General features: G+C 34.6%; 1 protein-coding gene across 15 annotated transcripts in view; it reads right to left on the bottom strand.

Annotated features, from left to right (window-relative positions):
• MYO9A (myosin IXA) overlaps positions 1–14,796 on the bottom strand; it is a 281,021-nt gene that overhangs the window by 81,207 nt on the left and 185,018 nt on the right. For all 15 annotated transcript variants that reach the window (XM_053223780.1, XM_053223782.1, XM_053223778.1 and 12 more), the window contains 4 exons: positions 9,924–10,036; positions 4,032–4,174; positions 1,191–1,414; positions 559–675 (listed from right to left, as the gene is read on the bottom strand). In XM_053223780.1, the coding sequence (XP_053079755.1) occupies positions 559–675; positions 1,191–1,414; positions 4,032–4,174; positions 9,924–10,036 (597 nt within the window). The remainder of the gene's footprint in view (positions 1–558; positions 676–1,190; positions 1,415–4,031; positions 4,175–9,923; positions 10,037–14,796) is intronic.

Genomic DNA, 14,796 nt, shown 5'->3' with positions numbered 1-14,796 from the left:
AGATTGAACAAAGAAAAATGATTAAATACAATTATTTATACAATGTGAGAATTCATAGATTGTAGAGATCAAAGAATTATTATATACTTTACCATGAAAATAAATTTTCTAAAACATAACCAATATCACATAAAATTATAATGTAAATCTGAAAGTGAAATAAACTGATATATATAAATCAGCAAACATAAATGCTCTAATTCCACTGGGGAAAAATATATAATTCCACACATGTGAAAATTAAAAGCTAAAGCTAGAGCTAAAAGGATTATGAGAAGTCAAAATAGTAGAGAGCCACAGAATCACATCTAGAATATTTGAATTCATCATCTTAAGGAGATTCAATATCTTAAGGGGGGAAAAAAAACCTACTTAAGGAAATTGAAGGAAGGTATTAATCTAAGACCCATAGGTATGCTTTTCCCTATCTATTCCTAAAACAAAAACAAAGAATTTGAGAAATCTCTCATTGAACACAGCTTCTGTATGATCTTCTACAGCATTGCGAAATTTTCATATGTTGAACTACTGAGTATCTCCTAACACAGTCCAACTTACCGCCAAGGCAGATGAATAAAAGCTGAAGATATTCTGCCGAAATTCTTTTAGGGCTTTTTTAAATACAACATCCACTAATGTGTCTTTCTTGCTGTCTTCATTATCTAGGTCATTCATCTAGAGGCCACAGAAAGAGTTTTTGCATATAATCAACTAATTAAAAACAGGTGAACACAATAGTGATGTTGATTGGTTCTTCAACAATGATGGTCCTGATGGTTCTGAAAGTGCAAGCTCAGGAGCTATTATGGGTCCCAGGTAAAATCATGACTAGAAAGCAAATGTTTTATTACTACTAGATGCTTTCTAAGATCCTTCTAACACTGTATTATTCTATTGTTCTGTCACCTGAGAAAAAACTCCAAGTATGCAATGACATGTCTCACCTTTACAATGGAATATAATGGCACAGTTATAGTAAAATGGAAGTCAATATTAAAGCATAAAACCTTAAATCCTGTCCACCCAGTCTGAGTAATGTATATCCTATTATTTGTACCTTTTGATAAAGAAAAGACCATCTAACTTACTGAAGCATATATAACTTTGATCTATAAGGGCCATATTCTGATATATACACGTATTCCATAGTCAAAACCAATCAGGGGCTTAACTCAGCGTGCAGAGTGTACCTTTTTCAGAAGAAATTCATCCATACTTTTTAAATCACTGACATTTGCTATGATCTGGACAGAGTCATTTTGCCAGTGCACAGATTCCAAAGCCACATTGCTGATCTTCACACTTCGCTTCCGCTTTGCCTTTGGAGAAGGTTCTTTGTTCTCTTTGAACTCCTTCCGGCAACTACCAGGCAAGTCTGGGCTCAAAGGAGGTGTCGAATGATACTGAACTAATTCTACAATTCAAGATAAGTATCCAAAAAAAATTTTTAGTGAAAATATTGAAATCTCCATATTCTTCTAAGTTTAACTTCCTTTAGTAAGTCACTGAAGGAAACATATGTAAGTATCTGAAAAGCCAAGTAACATTAATGTCTGAGGTTAGGCAATTAAGCAATAAATCCAGACTGCATATTTGTACAGAAAATGTATTTTAAAATTATCACTTTTCGAAAGGAAATGCCACCATGTCTCCCAAGGGGCTATGGTCTGATACCAAAAACCTGGATAGAGGGGTCTGGTAGAACCGAAGCCTGGAATCAGATACCACAGTCCCAAAGAAAAAAAAAGAAGATGTAATCACCCTGGCACATTACATGCTGTTAACCCAGTCATAGTTTTACTATATTAGTTTGAATGAACATTCAGCTATATATGAGTCCAGCAAACCAGTGAAATTCGTTAATTATTATTATTTCATTACTAGGGTCTAAAGCCATAAATGTTCCAGTTATATTATCTGGTGTTAGCCTGGCAACCTGTCTAGGGAGCCAGGTAAGTCAACTGGCTCATTTCTCCCTGGTCTCTTTAGTATTTACGACTGTCTTACATATCTCCCAAATAACTAAATTTCTCAGGAATCCTAGGATTCCTAGAATTCTCTGAGAAATCTCCTGGAATGCATTAGATTTGTATATAATATTGGAAGGCCCAACAAATCTTAATAACTATTTACAACAGCGAAATTAGATTCCATGTAAGTCCATCACAATCCAGAACTATACTGGGTTTGCCAAAGCCCTACCTGGGGCTTGATAAGAATGTTGGCCCCTTCTCACTTCACATTTCAGTTTGTTTCTCTGACACATATTCACCTATCCAATAGTATGTCCTCATTCCTTCTAAAAGCTAATTCTGATAATGAAGGAAAAAAGTAGCCTCCTACATGCTAAATGCCACTTCAAGCAGAAAGGCAAACCCAATCTAAGATATGGCACCACAATAAAAATTATAAAGATATAGGATATATGTATGTGCAAATTAGTATCAATTGACTTTAATTCCATTATATAACCTAAACATATAAGTATCTAATTATTTCATTTAGCAAAGTCAATATCTTTCTTAAATAAAATAATGATTACTATAGAAATTATAATACTATTTCAGTATTAAAAACAAGGGCTACCTTAATAAATTGCTACCCAAAGATGAGTAAAAAGCTACAATTTTAATTTTTATATACATATCCTTAAGGAGCAACACACAGTGAAGCCTGCTAATAATCTATGCATCAACTAAAGAGCCTTATGCTTCCTTCCTGAGAATTAGCCATTGAGAATAGAGCTGTGAAAAATGAAAAATTTAGAATGATTACTATAAACCAGATAAGATATAGGAAAGAGATCCTCTTAGTAATGTAATGGTAAGAATTTCCCAAATTTCCAAACTGAACTTGTAGTATTCATTTAATTTATTATTGGTTTTATCCATATCAGTTTGCTAACTGATAGGAGCAAAGCCACAACATGCAAAAATAGGGCTCTAACTACAGCTCTACCATTTTTTCCCCTGATGCACAACTGCCTCTGCTTGGGCTCATCCATTCCTATGTGAAACCTGATGATCTTTTCTCCTTGTCCCTTTATCTTACCCAAGATATGAGAAGTTTTGTCTACTTATTTTAACTGGGTCTGCTCTATCTTTCCTTTAGAGATAATAACTTTCTTCCTAGATCCACTTTCTATTTTATTCAATCCTGATATTTCACTTACCCACTGGTATTTCATCCACTCATTACCACACACTCATCTCTGGTATATAGCCCATCATTGCTGAAGATAGCTGGCATTTTTACATAATGATTAAAAACTCTCACATGTGCTTGAGCAAAGGCTTGGGGGGAAATGGCATAATCATCTAATGCTGGAATTACTGTAATCCTTGGAAAGTTAGTAATTCTAGCATTTAGAAAGGCCAGTTTTCTCAACAGATGAACTCACTGTTGGGTACTTCCAAGTGTGTTGTGACTGATGTCCAAAATGTTAAAATAACAGCTACATTTATAAGGTCCGAGACACTGACAGTATAGCACATACTTAATATATAGCACAGGGGTTTAGCCCCTGGAGCTAGGCTACCTAAATTCAAATCTCAGCTCTGCCAACTACAATATGTGTATCAGCAAATAACTTCTCTGTGCCTCAGCTTTCTCATCTATAAATTGGGAATAATAATTATACCAACCTCAAAAAATTGTGAGATCAACTGAGTTAATACATACAACATCCTCAGTACAGTGCCTTGCATATGGTAAGCACTCAAATATTAGCTGCTATTATCTTAATTTTTACTAAAACACAAATTTGTTAAGTGAATGAATATCAGCTAAATTTTTACACTGTAGAAAACTGAGGCTAACCGAAGATTCACCATCATTCTTGAAGTTGTTACTTCACCGTTTTGTACACTTCCTTGGAACTTCTATTATAGGTACAATGTAATTTTATAAAGTTAAGGAAGGATTTAACAATCCTGGTCCTATCTCATAAAATATCTGACCAACAGGAACAGTAAAGTCTCAGAAAGAGTAGAAAATTAGAAAGACAATCTCCACCCTCTATCTGTTTTTACCATCTGGAAACTGATGAGCTGGAATCATATCTGGGCCAGCAAAGAATGCTGACACCTCTGGTTGGGTGGCAGGTTTCACTCGGGTAGTCTTCTTCTCCCCTTGTCTCCCTTTGGCCCAGAATCTCATCTTAGCTCTCTGAGGTCTATTTTTAAAAATAAAGGTAAAAATGGAAAGAAATTAGTATGTTGCAGTGATAATATCTGTACATCACTTTAACCCATATAAACCTTTCATGTGTATGACTTCATATAACCTTCACACTTAAGTTTAATCATATTTAACCTTCAATTTCACATTTAAACTTCTTCTGGAAGGGAGATAGTTTCCTCATCTTGAATACAGGAAATAATAAGACCCAGAGATGTTAAATAATTCCTGAAAATGAAATGGCTACAAAGCAGTAAAACTAGAATTCTAAAGTTTTCTGATTCCTAAACTGGTATCTTTTCACTCTTGTCCACCTTCCAGCTTGGATTTAGCACATAAACAACAACAAAGAAAATACCTTTTAAAAACTCGCTGGTATCCCATCACTCTAAAATGTATCAGTTTACCTTTTTTGTTTTTTGTTTTGTTTTTTTTTTTTGTTAATTCCCTTCAAGTCTTTATCCATAAGAATGCCCATTTATTTTTACACCACTGTAATCATGATGAAGACACAATTTTTTTTTTTTTTTGAGACAGAGAAAGACAGAGCATGGGCAGGGGAGGGGCAAGAGAGAGAGGAAGACAGAATCCAAAGCATGGTCCATCCAGGCTCTGAGCTGTCAGCACAGACGCGGGGCTTGAATTATGAGATCATGACCTGAGCTGAAGTCAGATGCTTAACTGACTGAGTCACCCAGGTGCCCCGATGAAGATACAATTTTAAACCTTTCCACTTACCATTATATAAAAAATATTTTAATGTGATTTATATGTAGAAGTTATCAATACTATTATTTAACAAATGCTACCACTTATTTGAGTTGTTATTTTTCTCTAGGCACAAGTGCTTACACTGGCTTACCTTATTTAATTATAAAAACAAGTTTACTTTCAACGACAAAAACCATTTTATAAGTGAAAAACTGGAGGCTTAAACATTAGGTAACTTTCCCAAGACTACACAGCCAGTGAGTAATGAAGTTGAAAATCATAACTATATTGATTGTTATACTACCTTATTCTTATTGCTTATATATAAGCCTCATTATTATTGCTTATATACTTTCTCCTATCATATAAATTAAAAAAAAAAAACCGTAGGATAATAACAGTGCACATTTACTGACCATACATCATGTATCCTAACCCCATACCCCAAGAGCTTATTTGCGCATTCATTTTTTGTTTTTTCTTTTTTTACCTTTTATGTTCATTCAATCAAAATAAATATAAGCATCTACCAGAGTCAAGCATGATATGCCTTTTTGATATACCTAATTTTCACAACTACTATGATAAATAGCTATTATTATCCTTACTTTTTACCCATGAGCAAACTGAGGCTCAGAGGACTGATGAAGCTGAAAGTTAAAAACAGGTCTATCTGGTTTTGAAACCCACATTCTTTTTTCTTTTGTTCCTTTCTTTAAAGCCTATTACTAAACTTACACATCCATATACTGTAAAGAGAAGTTGTTCTACAAGGCTTATTACAAAGGACAGCATCCTTCTGCCATCTCATTCCTTTTCTGATCCCTGGAGGCAACCCTTTTGTATTGATTTAACTTTTTAATATTTACCATACTTATATTGCTGCCATCCTTGTGACCACAAGTAATGATTAAGCATGTTCCAACACTCCTGTTCTACACTCTCCACAGACCGGTATGCCCACAACAGAATCAAATAGCAATTTGAGTTAGCTCAATATATAATATTTTCTTGTAGTAACAGACACTTTTTATTACACAAATAATATTCACAACTAAGGCATGTAATTCCCTGTATAACCTACTTTTTCCTCTAGAGTTAACGTTTTGCTTTACATTTGCTCACTTATCCACATACAATTCACTTCGAAATGCCTTCCTAGTTGTGTACATCTCTTTTCAACATGTTCAAACACAGTAAGTACTCCATTTCTTTAAGAAATCTCTCCCAGAGCCTTCTAATCTGCTCTAATCTGGCATGGTTTCCCTCAGTACTTGTACAAACATCATTTGAAAAGCTACTTTCATCCATCATCATTATGTAAATTCCTTTCGTCCCTATTGTTTTACAATGACATGTCTTTTAGTACAGGTCTGTTTTCATCCATTATGTTGGGCAATCATTGGGTGCTATCAATCTAGAAACCCATGTCCTTCAGTTCTATGAAACTTATTTAAATTACTTTATTAATGATTGGTCCTCTTTATTTTCTTTGTTCAGTCTTTCTGAACTTCCTATTAATGTGGGTCACTGGATCTTCTGAACTGCTGTATGTTCTTATCTTTTCTTTTTTTAATTTAAAGTCCAGTTAACATACAATGCAATATTCATTTCAGGTGTACAATACAGTGATTCAACACTTCCATATAACACCCAGAGTTTATCACAACAAGTGCACTCCTTAATCCCATCACCTATTTCACCCATTCCTCACCCACCTTCCCTTTGGTAACCACTGGTTTGTTCTCTATAATTAAGAGTCTGTTTCTTAGTCTGTCTCCCTTTTTTTTTTTCTCCCTGTTGCTCATTTGTTTTGTTTCTTAAATTTCACATATGAATGAAATCATTCAGTATTTGTCTTTCTCTGACTTATTTTACTTAGCACAGTACTCTCTAGCTCCATCCATATTGCTGCAAATGGCATGATTTCATTCTTTTTGATGGCTGAGTAGTATTCCATTGTGTATATATACCACATCTTCTTTATCTAATCATCAATGGACACTTAAGCTATTTATCATAATTTGGCTATTGTAGATAATGTTGCTTTAAACATCAGGGTGCATGTATCCTTTTGAATCAGCATTTTTGTATCCTTTAGGTAAATACCTAGTACTGCAATTGCTGGATCATAGGGTAGTTCTATTTTTAAGTTTTAGATGAACCTCATACTGTTTTCCAGAGTGCTGCACCAGTTTGCATTCCCACCAACAGTGTAAAAGGGTTCCCCCTTCTCTTCATCCTCACCAACACCTGCTATTTCTTATCTTGTTGATTTTAGCCATTCTGGCAGGTGTGAGATGATATCTCCTTATAGCTTTAGTTTGTATTTCCTGATGATCCGTGATGCTGAGCATGTTTTAATGTGTCTGTTAGCCATCTGGATGTCTTCTTTGGAAAAATGTCTATTCATGTCTCCTGTCCATTTTTTAACTGGATTATTCATTTTTTGAGTGTTGAGTTTTATATACGTTCTTTATATATTTCAGATACTAACCCTTTATCAGATATGTCATTTGCAAGTACTTTCTTTCATTCCATAGGTTGCCTTTTAGTTTTGTTGATTATTTCCTTCACTATGCACAAGCTTTTATGTTAAGGAGGTCCCAATAGTTCATATTTGTTTTGTTTCCCTTGCTTCTGGAAACATGTCAAGTAAGAAGTTGCTGCAGCCAAGGTCAAAGAAGTTGTTGCCTGTTTTCTCCTCTCGGGTTTTGATGGCTTCCTGTCTTACATTTAGGTCTTTCACTAATTTTGGGTTTTCTTGTATGTATGATATGAAAGTGGTCCAGGTTCATTCTTCTCCATGTTGCTGTCCAGCTTTTTCAACACCATTTGCTCAAGAGACTGTCTTTTTTTCCAATGGATATTCTTTCTTGCTTTGTCAAAGATTAGTTGGCCACACATTTGTGGGTCCATTTCTGGGTTCTCTATCTGTTCCACTGAGCTATGTGTCTGTTCCTGAGCCAGTACCATATTGTTTTGATGATTACAGCCCAAAGCAATTTTCTTAACCTTTTCTTGTGTCTTCCATTTCTTTGTCTTTTTCTTCAACCTTCTGAGATATGTCCTTAACTTTCTTTCCAACTATTCTAGTTCTTTCTTTATGTTATTATATTTTTAGTTCTCAAAGGCTCTTTTAATAATGAATGTTTGTCTTTCATGCACTTTGTTTGGTTCCATGTATGCAGTTATATTTATTTATGCAGGTTTGCTGATTAGTTTCACTTGTCTGTCTTGAAGTTCCCTTTCCCCTGCATAGTTTATTTCTTCCAAGTTGTATTATATCCATTAGTTTTAGTTTCTTTAATATAAGATGTTTCTTCAGGGGTGCATGCGAGGCTCAGTTGGTTAAATGTCCTACTTCGGCTCAGGTCATGATTTGGCAGTTTGTGACTTTGAGCCCTGCGTCGGACTCTGTGCTGACAGCTCAGAGCCTGGAGCCTGTTTCGGATTCTGTGTCTTCTTCTCTCTCTGCCCCTCCCCCACTTGTGCTCTGTTTCTCTCTGTCTCTCAAAAATAAATACATGTAAAAAAAAAAAAAATTAAGGGGCGCCTGGGTGGCGCAGTCGGTTAAGCATCCGACTTCAGCCAGGTCACGATCTCGCGGTCCGTGAGTTTGAGCCCCGCGTCAGGCTCTGGGCTGATGGCTCAGAGCCTGGAGCCTGTTTCCGATTCTGTGTCTCCCTCTCTCTCTGCCCCTCCCCCGTTCATGCTCTGTCTCTCTCTGTCCCAAAAATAAATAAACATTAAAAAAAAAAAAAATTAAGATGTTTCTTCAAATGCAGTGATAAAATACAGGGCTGAAAAAAAGCACTATTTGGAAGTTCTAGTGTGCATTGGTGGAGCTTCCAAACTGGTCTTCCTTGTATGGTTATCTGGCTAGTCCATTTTGTAGGGCGAGCCTCTGATACCAATACCTCTGGTCTTTCCTAGGAGTTGTACAAATGTCCCAAAGACTTTTTGAACGATTTGCCAAGGGGATATGTGAAATGTGGAAACTGAGTGGAATCTTAATATTCAGTATGTAAACATTCATTAAATCTCCTTATTCCAAATATGTACTCCAGTCCTCAAATGTATCTGAGAACTCCAAGTAAAGAGATCTTCTATTTTATCCTTTCCAGAGAACAAATTTCCAGCTTTCTGCTATGATTGGGGAAGATCAGTCAGCCAGAGGCTTCTTTCTCAGGTCTACCCAGTTGGTTTATGATTCAGCTTTCTTCTATTAAGACATTTAAAATTTGTCTATTTCCTTTTTGGATTCCACAATTTTATTATTGTTGTCTCTCATTGTTTTATTGTTTGTTGTTGTTTGACCTGCACAGGTTTTATCATTTTAACAATTTTGGAGGAGGAAGTAGAAATTAAATTTATATATTTAATCTGCTATCTCCAGCCATATGTTCTTTCTATTATGGTATATCTTTTCCCCAAAATTTGATCTCTAACATAATCTGGTCAGGATTTGCATTATCTTGGATTATGCCTCTATAGACATTAAGGAAGTGGTCTTTAGTAGGACTAAGAACCAGAAAGATTTCAATGTAATCTTCAGGTGTTCAGTGAAGGCCCAATTGCCTTCTGTAACACAATAAGAGACAAAGATATTTACTTGTCAAATAAGAACTCCATATATTCTCTTAAAGGGAATAGAATTATTTCCTGACAGTCTTTTCCAGTTCTGTTTGTAAAACACTTTAACCCAGAGAACAGAATCCAAATCCAAAGCTGGAAAATATTGTCACTCTCATCTGGTCTAATCTCCCTTTCTGACAACAAAAAAATCACAAGTTGTATAATGATTTAAAGACTTTGTCCAAATCACACTGCTAAACATACAGAAACATAAAGCTCATCATGTAAATCTGAACTATCAGATGCCTGTCACATAGTAAGTACTTAATATTTGTTGAAAAATAACTTTCAAAACTAGCTGCTCTATCAACTATCCTTTTTAAAAGAGGCTAAGTATAAACTATAGTTGATTAGTAAATAAAATGATATCACCCCTATTAACTCGGTGTATATACCTTATATCCGAATCTGAAGCCTTCTGCCTCACTGCCAATTTTGTAATCTCTCCTTGAGACATAGTCTTATGAAGCTTTGTTTCTTCATCAACTGAAGAAAATCGCTGTGATGTCTGTAATAATTACATATATGGAAGACTTTAAAACCAAGTAACTATAACAGCACTGTAATTAAAACTCAAGTTATAGAATTTGAGAATTATATCTATGAAAAATATATAAAAATACATTCATATTATTTAGCAATTCATTGAAATAAAAGAACCTAGTAAAAACTCTATTAACTTCCTAATCTGAAGTAAAAAGAACTTGGGTCAATGAAATGCTGAATAGGACCTACCAGCTCATGTTTTCTGACAACTTAACAATGAATATCAAATGGAAAGGTATGAAAGAAGTCAAAGCCAACTAAAGATACAGACAAAAGATCCAGGATCTGATAAATCTAGAATACTAAGTACAGTCTTTCATGCCTTTTATTTGTCCCTATAAGTTAATAATTATTATGGCCTAACTTGCTATTATAGATTCTTATTACACTCAGTCAAGGATTTTAAAAATCTAGAAGGAAAAAAAAAACAAAAGCAAAAACAAAGACCAAACAATTAAAGATCATTATCACCACTAATGCTCTATACAAACAACTTACATAGCTTTATCAAACTGGGGCCTGAATTTCAATCGGCAATTTTTGTTCCATTTGTTTACAATGTGCCCCTTTAAAATTTGGAGGAGAAAATTTCTTGTTACCTATTCAAATCATTTCCTAGTATTTCATTTTTCTATAATTATAGTACTTTTCTTTAGCCTTTTAGTCTGCTTGACTATGGCCTTATCAACATAAATAGAAAATAACATGGGTTGCTAAAATTTAAAGAACAGACTTCTGCTTCTGGCCAAGAAGAATTAACAGGGACCTGTTTTATCCTCTTGTCTGAAACAACCAAAAACAAAAACAAAACACAAACTCCCACAAAATAGTAAGAACCAGCAGTTATCAAGATGATGGACAGTTATCCCTGAGAGATGGGAAACAAAGGAAGTAAAGTCTTTCATTTTCCCCAGCCTAATGCCTTGAGACAGTTTCCAGGCTGTTACACAGGGAGGGGGAATCCAGGTGAACCCTGTCAGACTCTCCGAGTTGGACACATGAAGCTGAAGTCCAGAAAGACCAAGGTTGACTAGGGACCAAAAGGCAGAGTACTGAAGAGGAAAGCGATGCACAAATAAAGAACTCTAGAGATCTTCAGAAACTATTTAGCTGAGTACTAATCAATACTTCTATGTCAGACAACTACCCAAGACCAGGCAAAGGATCACCTGAAAGGTTTAAAGGAAATAGAATCCCACACCTATGAAATCCCAGTAATAGTGCCTGTACCCAAGAGTCAGAATACATAACTTTATGATTCCCAGGGCACTGGGTGAAGTACACAGAGGATCTTGCCTCAATAGTCAATAATGAGCCCTAAGTGAACTATTGCTCTGTTTAAGCCTAACAAATCTTTGTTTTATTTAATAAAAATTGTATATTAAGTATAGAACATAGTTCAATTTACATATAAATATTAAAATTACTATAGTCAGACTAATTAACATATCACCTCCTCACATTGTCTGTTTTTTGGCAGTGAGAGCACCTGAAAGCTACACTTTTAGAAAATTTCCAATATTCAATACAATGTAACTAACAAATCTTAAAAGGAAGACCTAATTGCTTAGGAACAAATTGCTTCCAGAACCAAGCTCTAGAACATTACTGGAAATAACAGTCTCAAGAATATTAATTAAATACAAAAGTATTCAGCACCCAGTAAGACAAAACTCACAATGTCAGGCATCCAATAATGTCTATTTCTAGGCATGCAAAGAAATAACAGTATATGACTGACAAGGAGGAAAAAAAAATCAGTCCATCTATAGTGACTCAAAACTGACACAAATATTGAGCACTAGGAGATCAGAGAACTGACTAAAAAGAAAGGACTTAAAACTGCATTGGGATTCAAGGTGACTTTTTTTTTTTTTTTAATGTTTATTTTTGCAAGAGAGACAGAGCATGAGTGAGGGAGGGGCAGAGAGAAAGAAAAGAGAGAGAGAGAGAGAGAGAGAGAGAGAATCCGAAGCAGGTTCCAGGCTCTGAGCTGTCAGCACAGAGCCTGACACAGGGTTCAAACCCACAAACCGCGAGATCACGACCTGAGCCAAAGTCGGACACTTAACGAACTGAGCCACCAGGTGCCACCAAGGTGACATATTTTTAAAATCACTGCTTCTGAGGAAAATGAAGGTAAAAAAGAAGGAAGGGGTGCCTTCTGGAGATTGAGTAGTGAAAAGGAAAAGAAGCAGAAGGGTAAAATTTAGAATCTAGCAAGGCAAAAAAGAAGTAAAAAATGAAAGACACAACAATGCCTTCACCACACACATACACACACACACACACACACACACACACACACTCACACACCTACCAGACCCAAAAGAGGCTGCCTGTAAAATAAATTTTTCTTTGTTACACTGACAGAAGAGGAAGCCCTTGAAATCAAGTTACTTATAAACTATCCCAAATGAACATGCAGAAATTAAGACATACAAAATCTACACAAGTTACAATAAGAAAACAAAGAAAATTAAAACCAAAACAATGCAGTTGATTAACCCATCTCCCACTGACCAAAACCAAGCATGAAGTAGAAAACTGTAAATCAAAAATGAATTTAATAACTTCATATATGAAATACCATATTAATCAGAAATTCAAAAATTAAAAACAGAAATGAGCTCCCCCCTTCCTAGAAAAACCAGGAAGAAGTGAAAAGAGTCAAATGAACTCAGGAAAGAAATAAAAAGATAGTAAAGAATAGCTTAGAAGATGCCCAAGGGAGAAAATACACAAATGCAAATTTAAAAGGGACTGGACAAAGGCAGAAAGATAATAAAGAATGTAAAGTGATATAAAGAAATGAGTGAAAAGAGTCAGAAGAGAAGGTAGTTGAGTTGGAAGACAAGAAAAGAAGAAAAAATCATTTATAATTGGGGTCCCTACACAAGAAAAACAAAACAATGGATGGAACACAATATCTAAAACTGTAATCCAAGAAAGTGTTTCAAAAATAAGGCAAAACCTGAATTTATACACACACATGCATACACACACACACACACACACACACACACACACACACACAAGTCCTGCAGGTATATGGGATAACTCACCTGTGATGATGAAGTTGAAGACATATCCTAACTTTTAGATATAAAGAAAAAAAATTCTGGAAGTCTCCAAGTAAAAAGAGCCAATAACTCTTTGAAACAGGAAGAGGATTAGTCTGGTAACAGACTTCCAAAAATAACAAAGTGAGACAATAAAATAGCATTTTCAAAACCTCAGGTATAAATCAAGTAAAGTATGAATCAAGGATTTTATATGTAGCCAAGATGTCCCTTCAAATATCAAGGGAATTCCAGAGCTATGAGCCTTCCTGAGTAAAGTATTAGGAGCAGAGCTACAACCAATCAAGAGATAAATATGGAAACTTCAGCAAAATATTTGATGTGATCATTTCAGATATTTAATAGATCTAAGACAAAAAACAAAGATGGACACTAGAGTGAAAGAATATGTAAAATTAAATGTTCTGACAAGTAGAAGTAAAAGCCTAAAAAACAGAGGAAAGGTAGAGACCAGAATAATTTGATAGTTGTGCCAAAACAGGTGAGAATTAAAAAATATTTTTTATAAATGACTAACTGGAGAATAATAGATTAAAACATGGTAAATTAGGGGTGCCTGGGTGGCTCAGTTAGTTGAGTGTCTGACTTCGGCTCAGGTCATGATCTCATGGTTTGTGAGTTCGGGCCCCATGTCAGGCTCTGTGCTAACAGCTCAGAGCCTGGAGCCTGCTTCTGATTCTGTCTCCTCCTCTCTCTGCCCCTCCTGTGCTCATGTACTGTCTCTCTCTGTCTCTCAGTAATAAATAAATGTTAAAAAAGTAAATAAAAAAATAAAAATAAAATAAAATATGGTAAATTAAGGGCATTTTTTAAAAGTTATATACAAACCCAAAGAAAAGAACACACCACCTCATATCAAAATAAATTTTAAAAAGTGAAATAAAAAAGTAACAAACAGCAAATTTAACATAATGCAGAATAACAACATAAAATTATAAGAGTTGAGACCAAAGCTATCAGTTATATCAATAAATATAAATAGATTTAACTCATCGATATGGTAAAAAAATTTTTAATTTGGTTCACAAAGTAGGAACCAACTATAATGCATACAAAACACATCTAAAGCAAAAGGGTTCAGAAAGGCTAAAAATAAAGGGATGAGTAAAAGTACTCTAGGCAAATGGAAATAATTAAGAAAACAGAGGCTATAATACTATTATTTAAGTAGAATTCAAGCAAAAAGCACTGAATGTGACAAAGGACACTTTTTGATACCAAAAGCCACAATTCACAATGAATAATAGGAAACTTTAACATAACAGTCTCTGTAAAAGATAGCTGTATAAACAATAGTAAGTATATAGAAGGTAAACAACCTAATCAGTAAGGAAGAAATTATGGTTATATTTTGAAATTTTATATTCTGAATACATAATATATACCTTCTTAAAAAATATACAAGGTGCATTCACAAAAACTAACCACATATTAAGTAACAAAGAATATAACCAATAAATTTGATCAACTAGAAGCATTACAAATACTCTTTAATCATAATACAATAAAACTAGAAATTTAAAAAAAAGCTAAAAAAGAAAAAGGTTCTTCCTCTGAAAACTAAAAGATTTTTATTGAGCAAGTTTTGGGTAAAAAATAACATAAACTGAAATTACAGATTTCCAAAAAGTAATTGAAG

This window comes from Acinonyx jubatus, chromosome B3 (assembly GCF_027475565.1).
Source record: "Acinonyx jubatus isolate Ajub_Pintada_27869175 chromosome B3, VMU_Ajub_asm_v1.0, whole genome shotgun sequence".
Taxonomy (NCBI): domain Eukaryota; kingdom Metazoa; phylum Chordata; class Mammalia; order Carnivora; family Felidae; genus Acinonyx; species Acinonyx jubatus.
The sequence above is the reverse complement of the archived record's forward strand: the minus strand, read 5'-3'. Positions and strand labels throughout refer to the sequence as shown.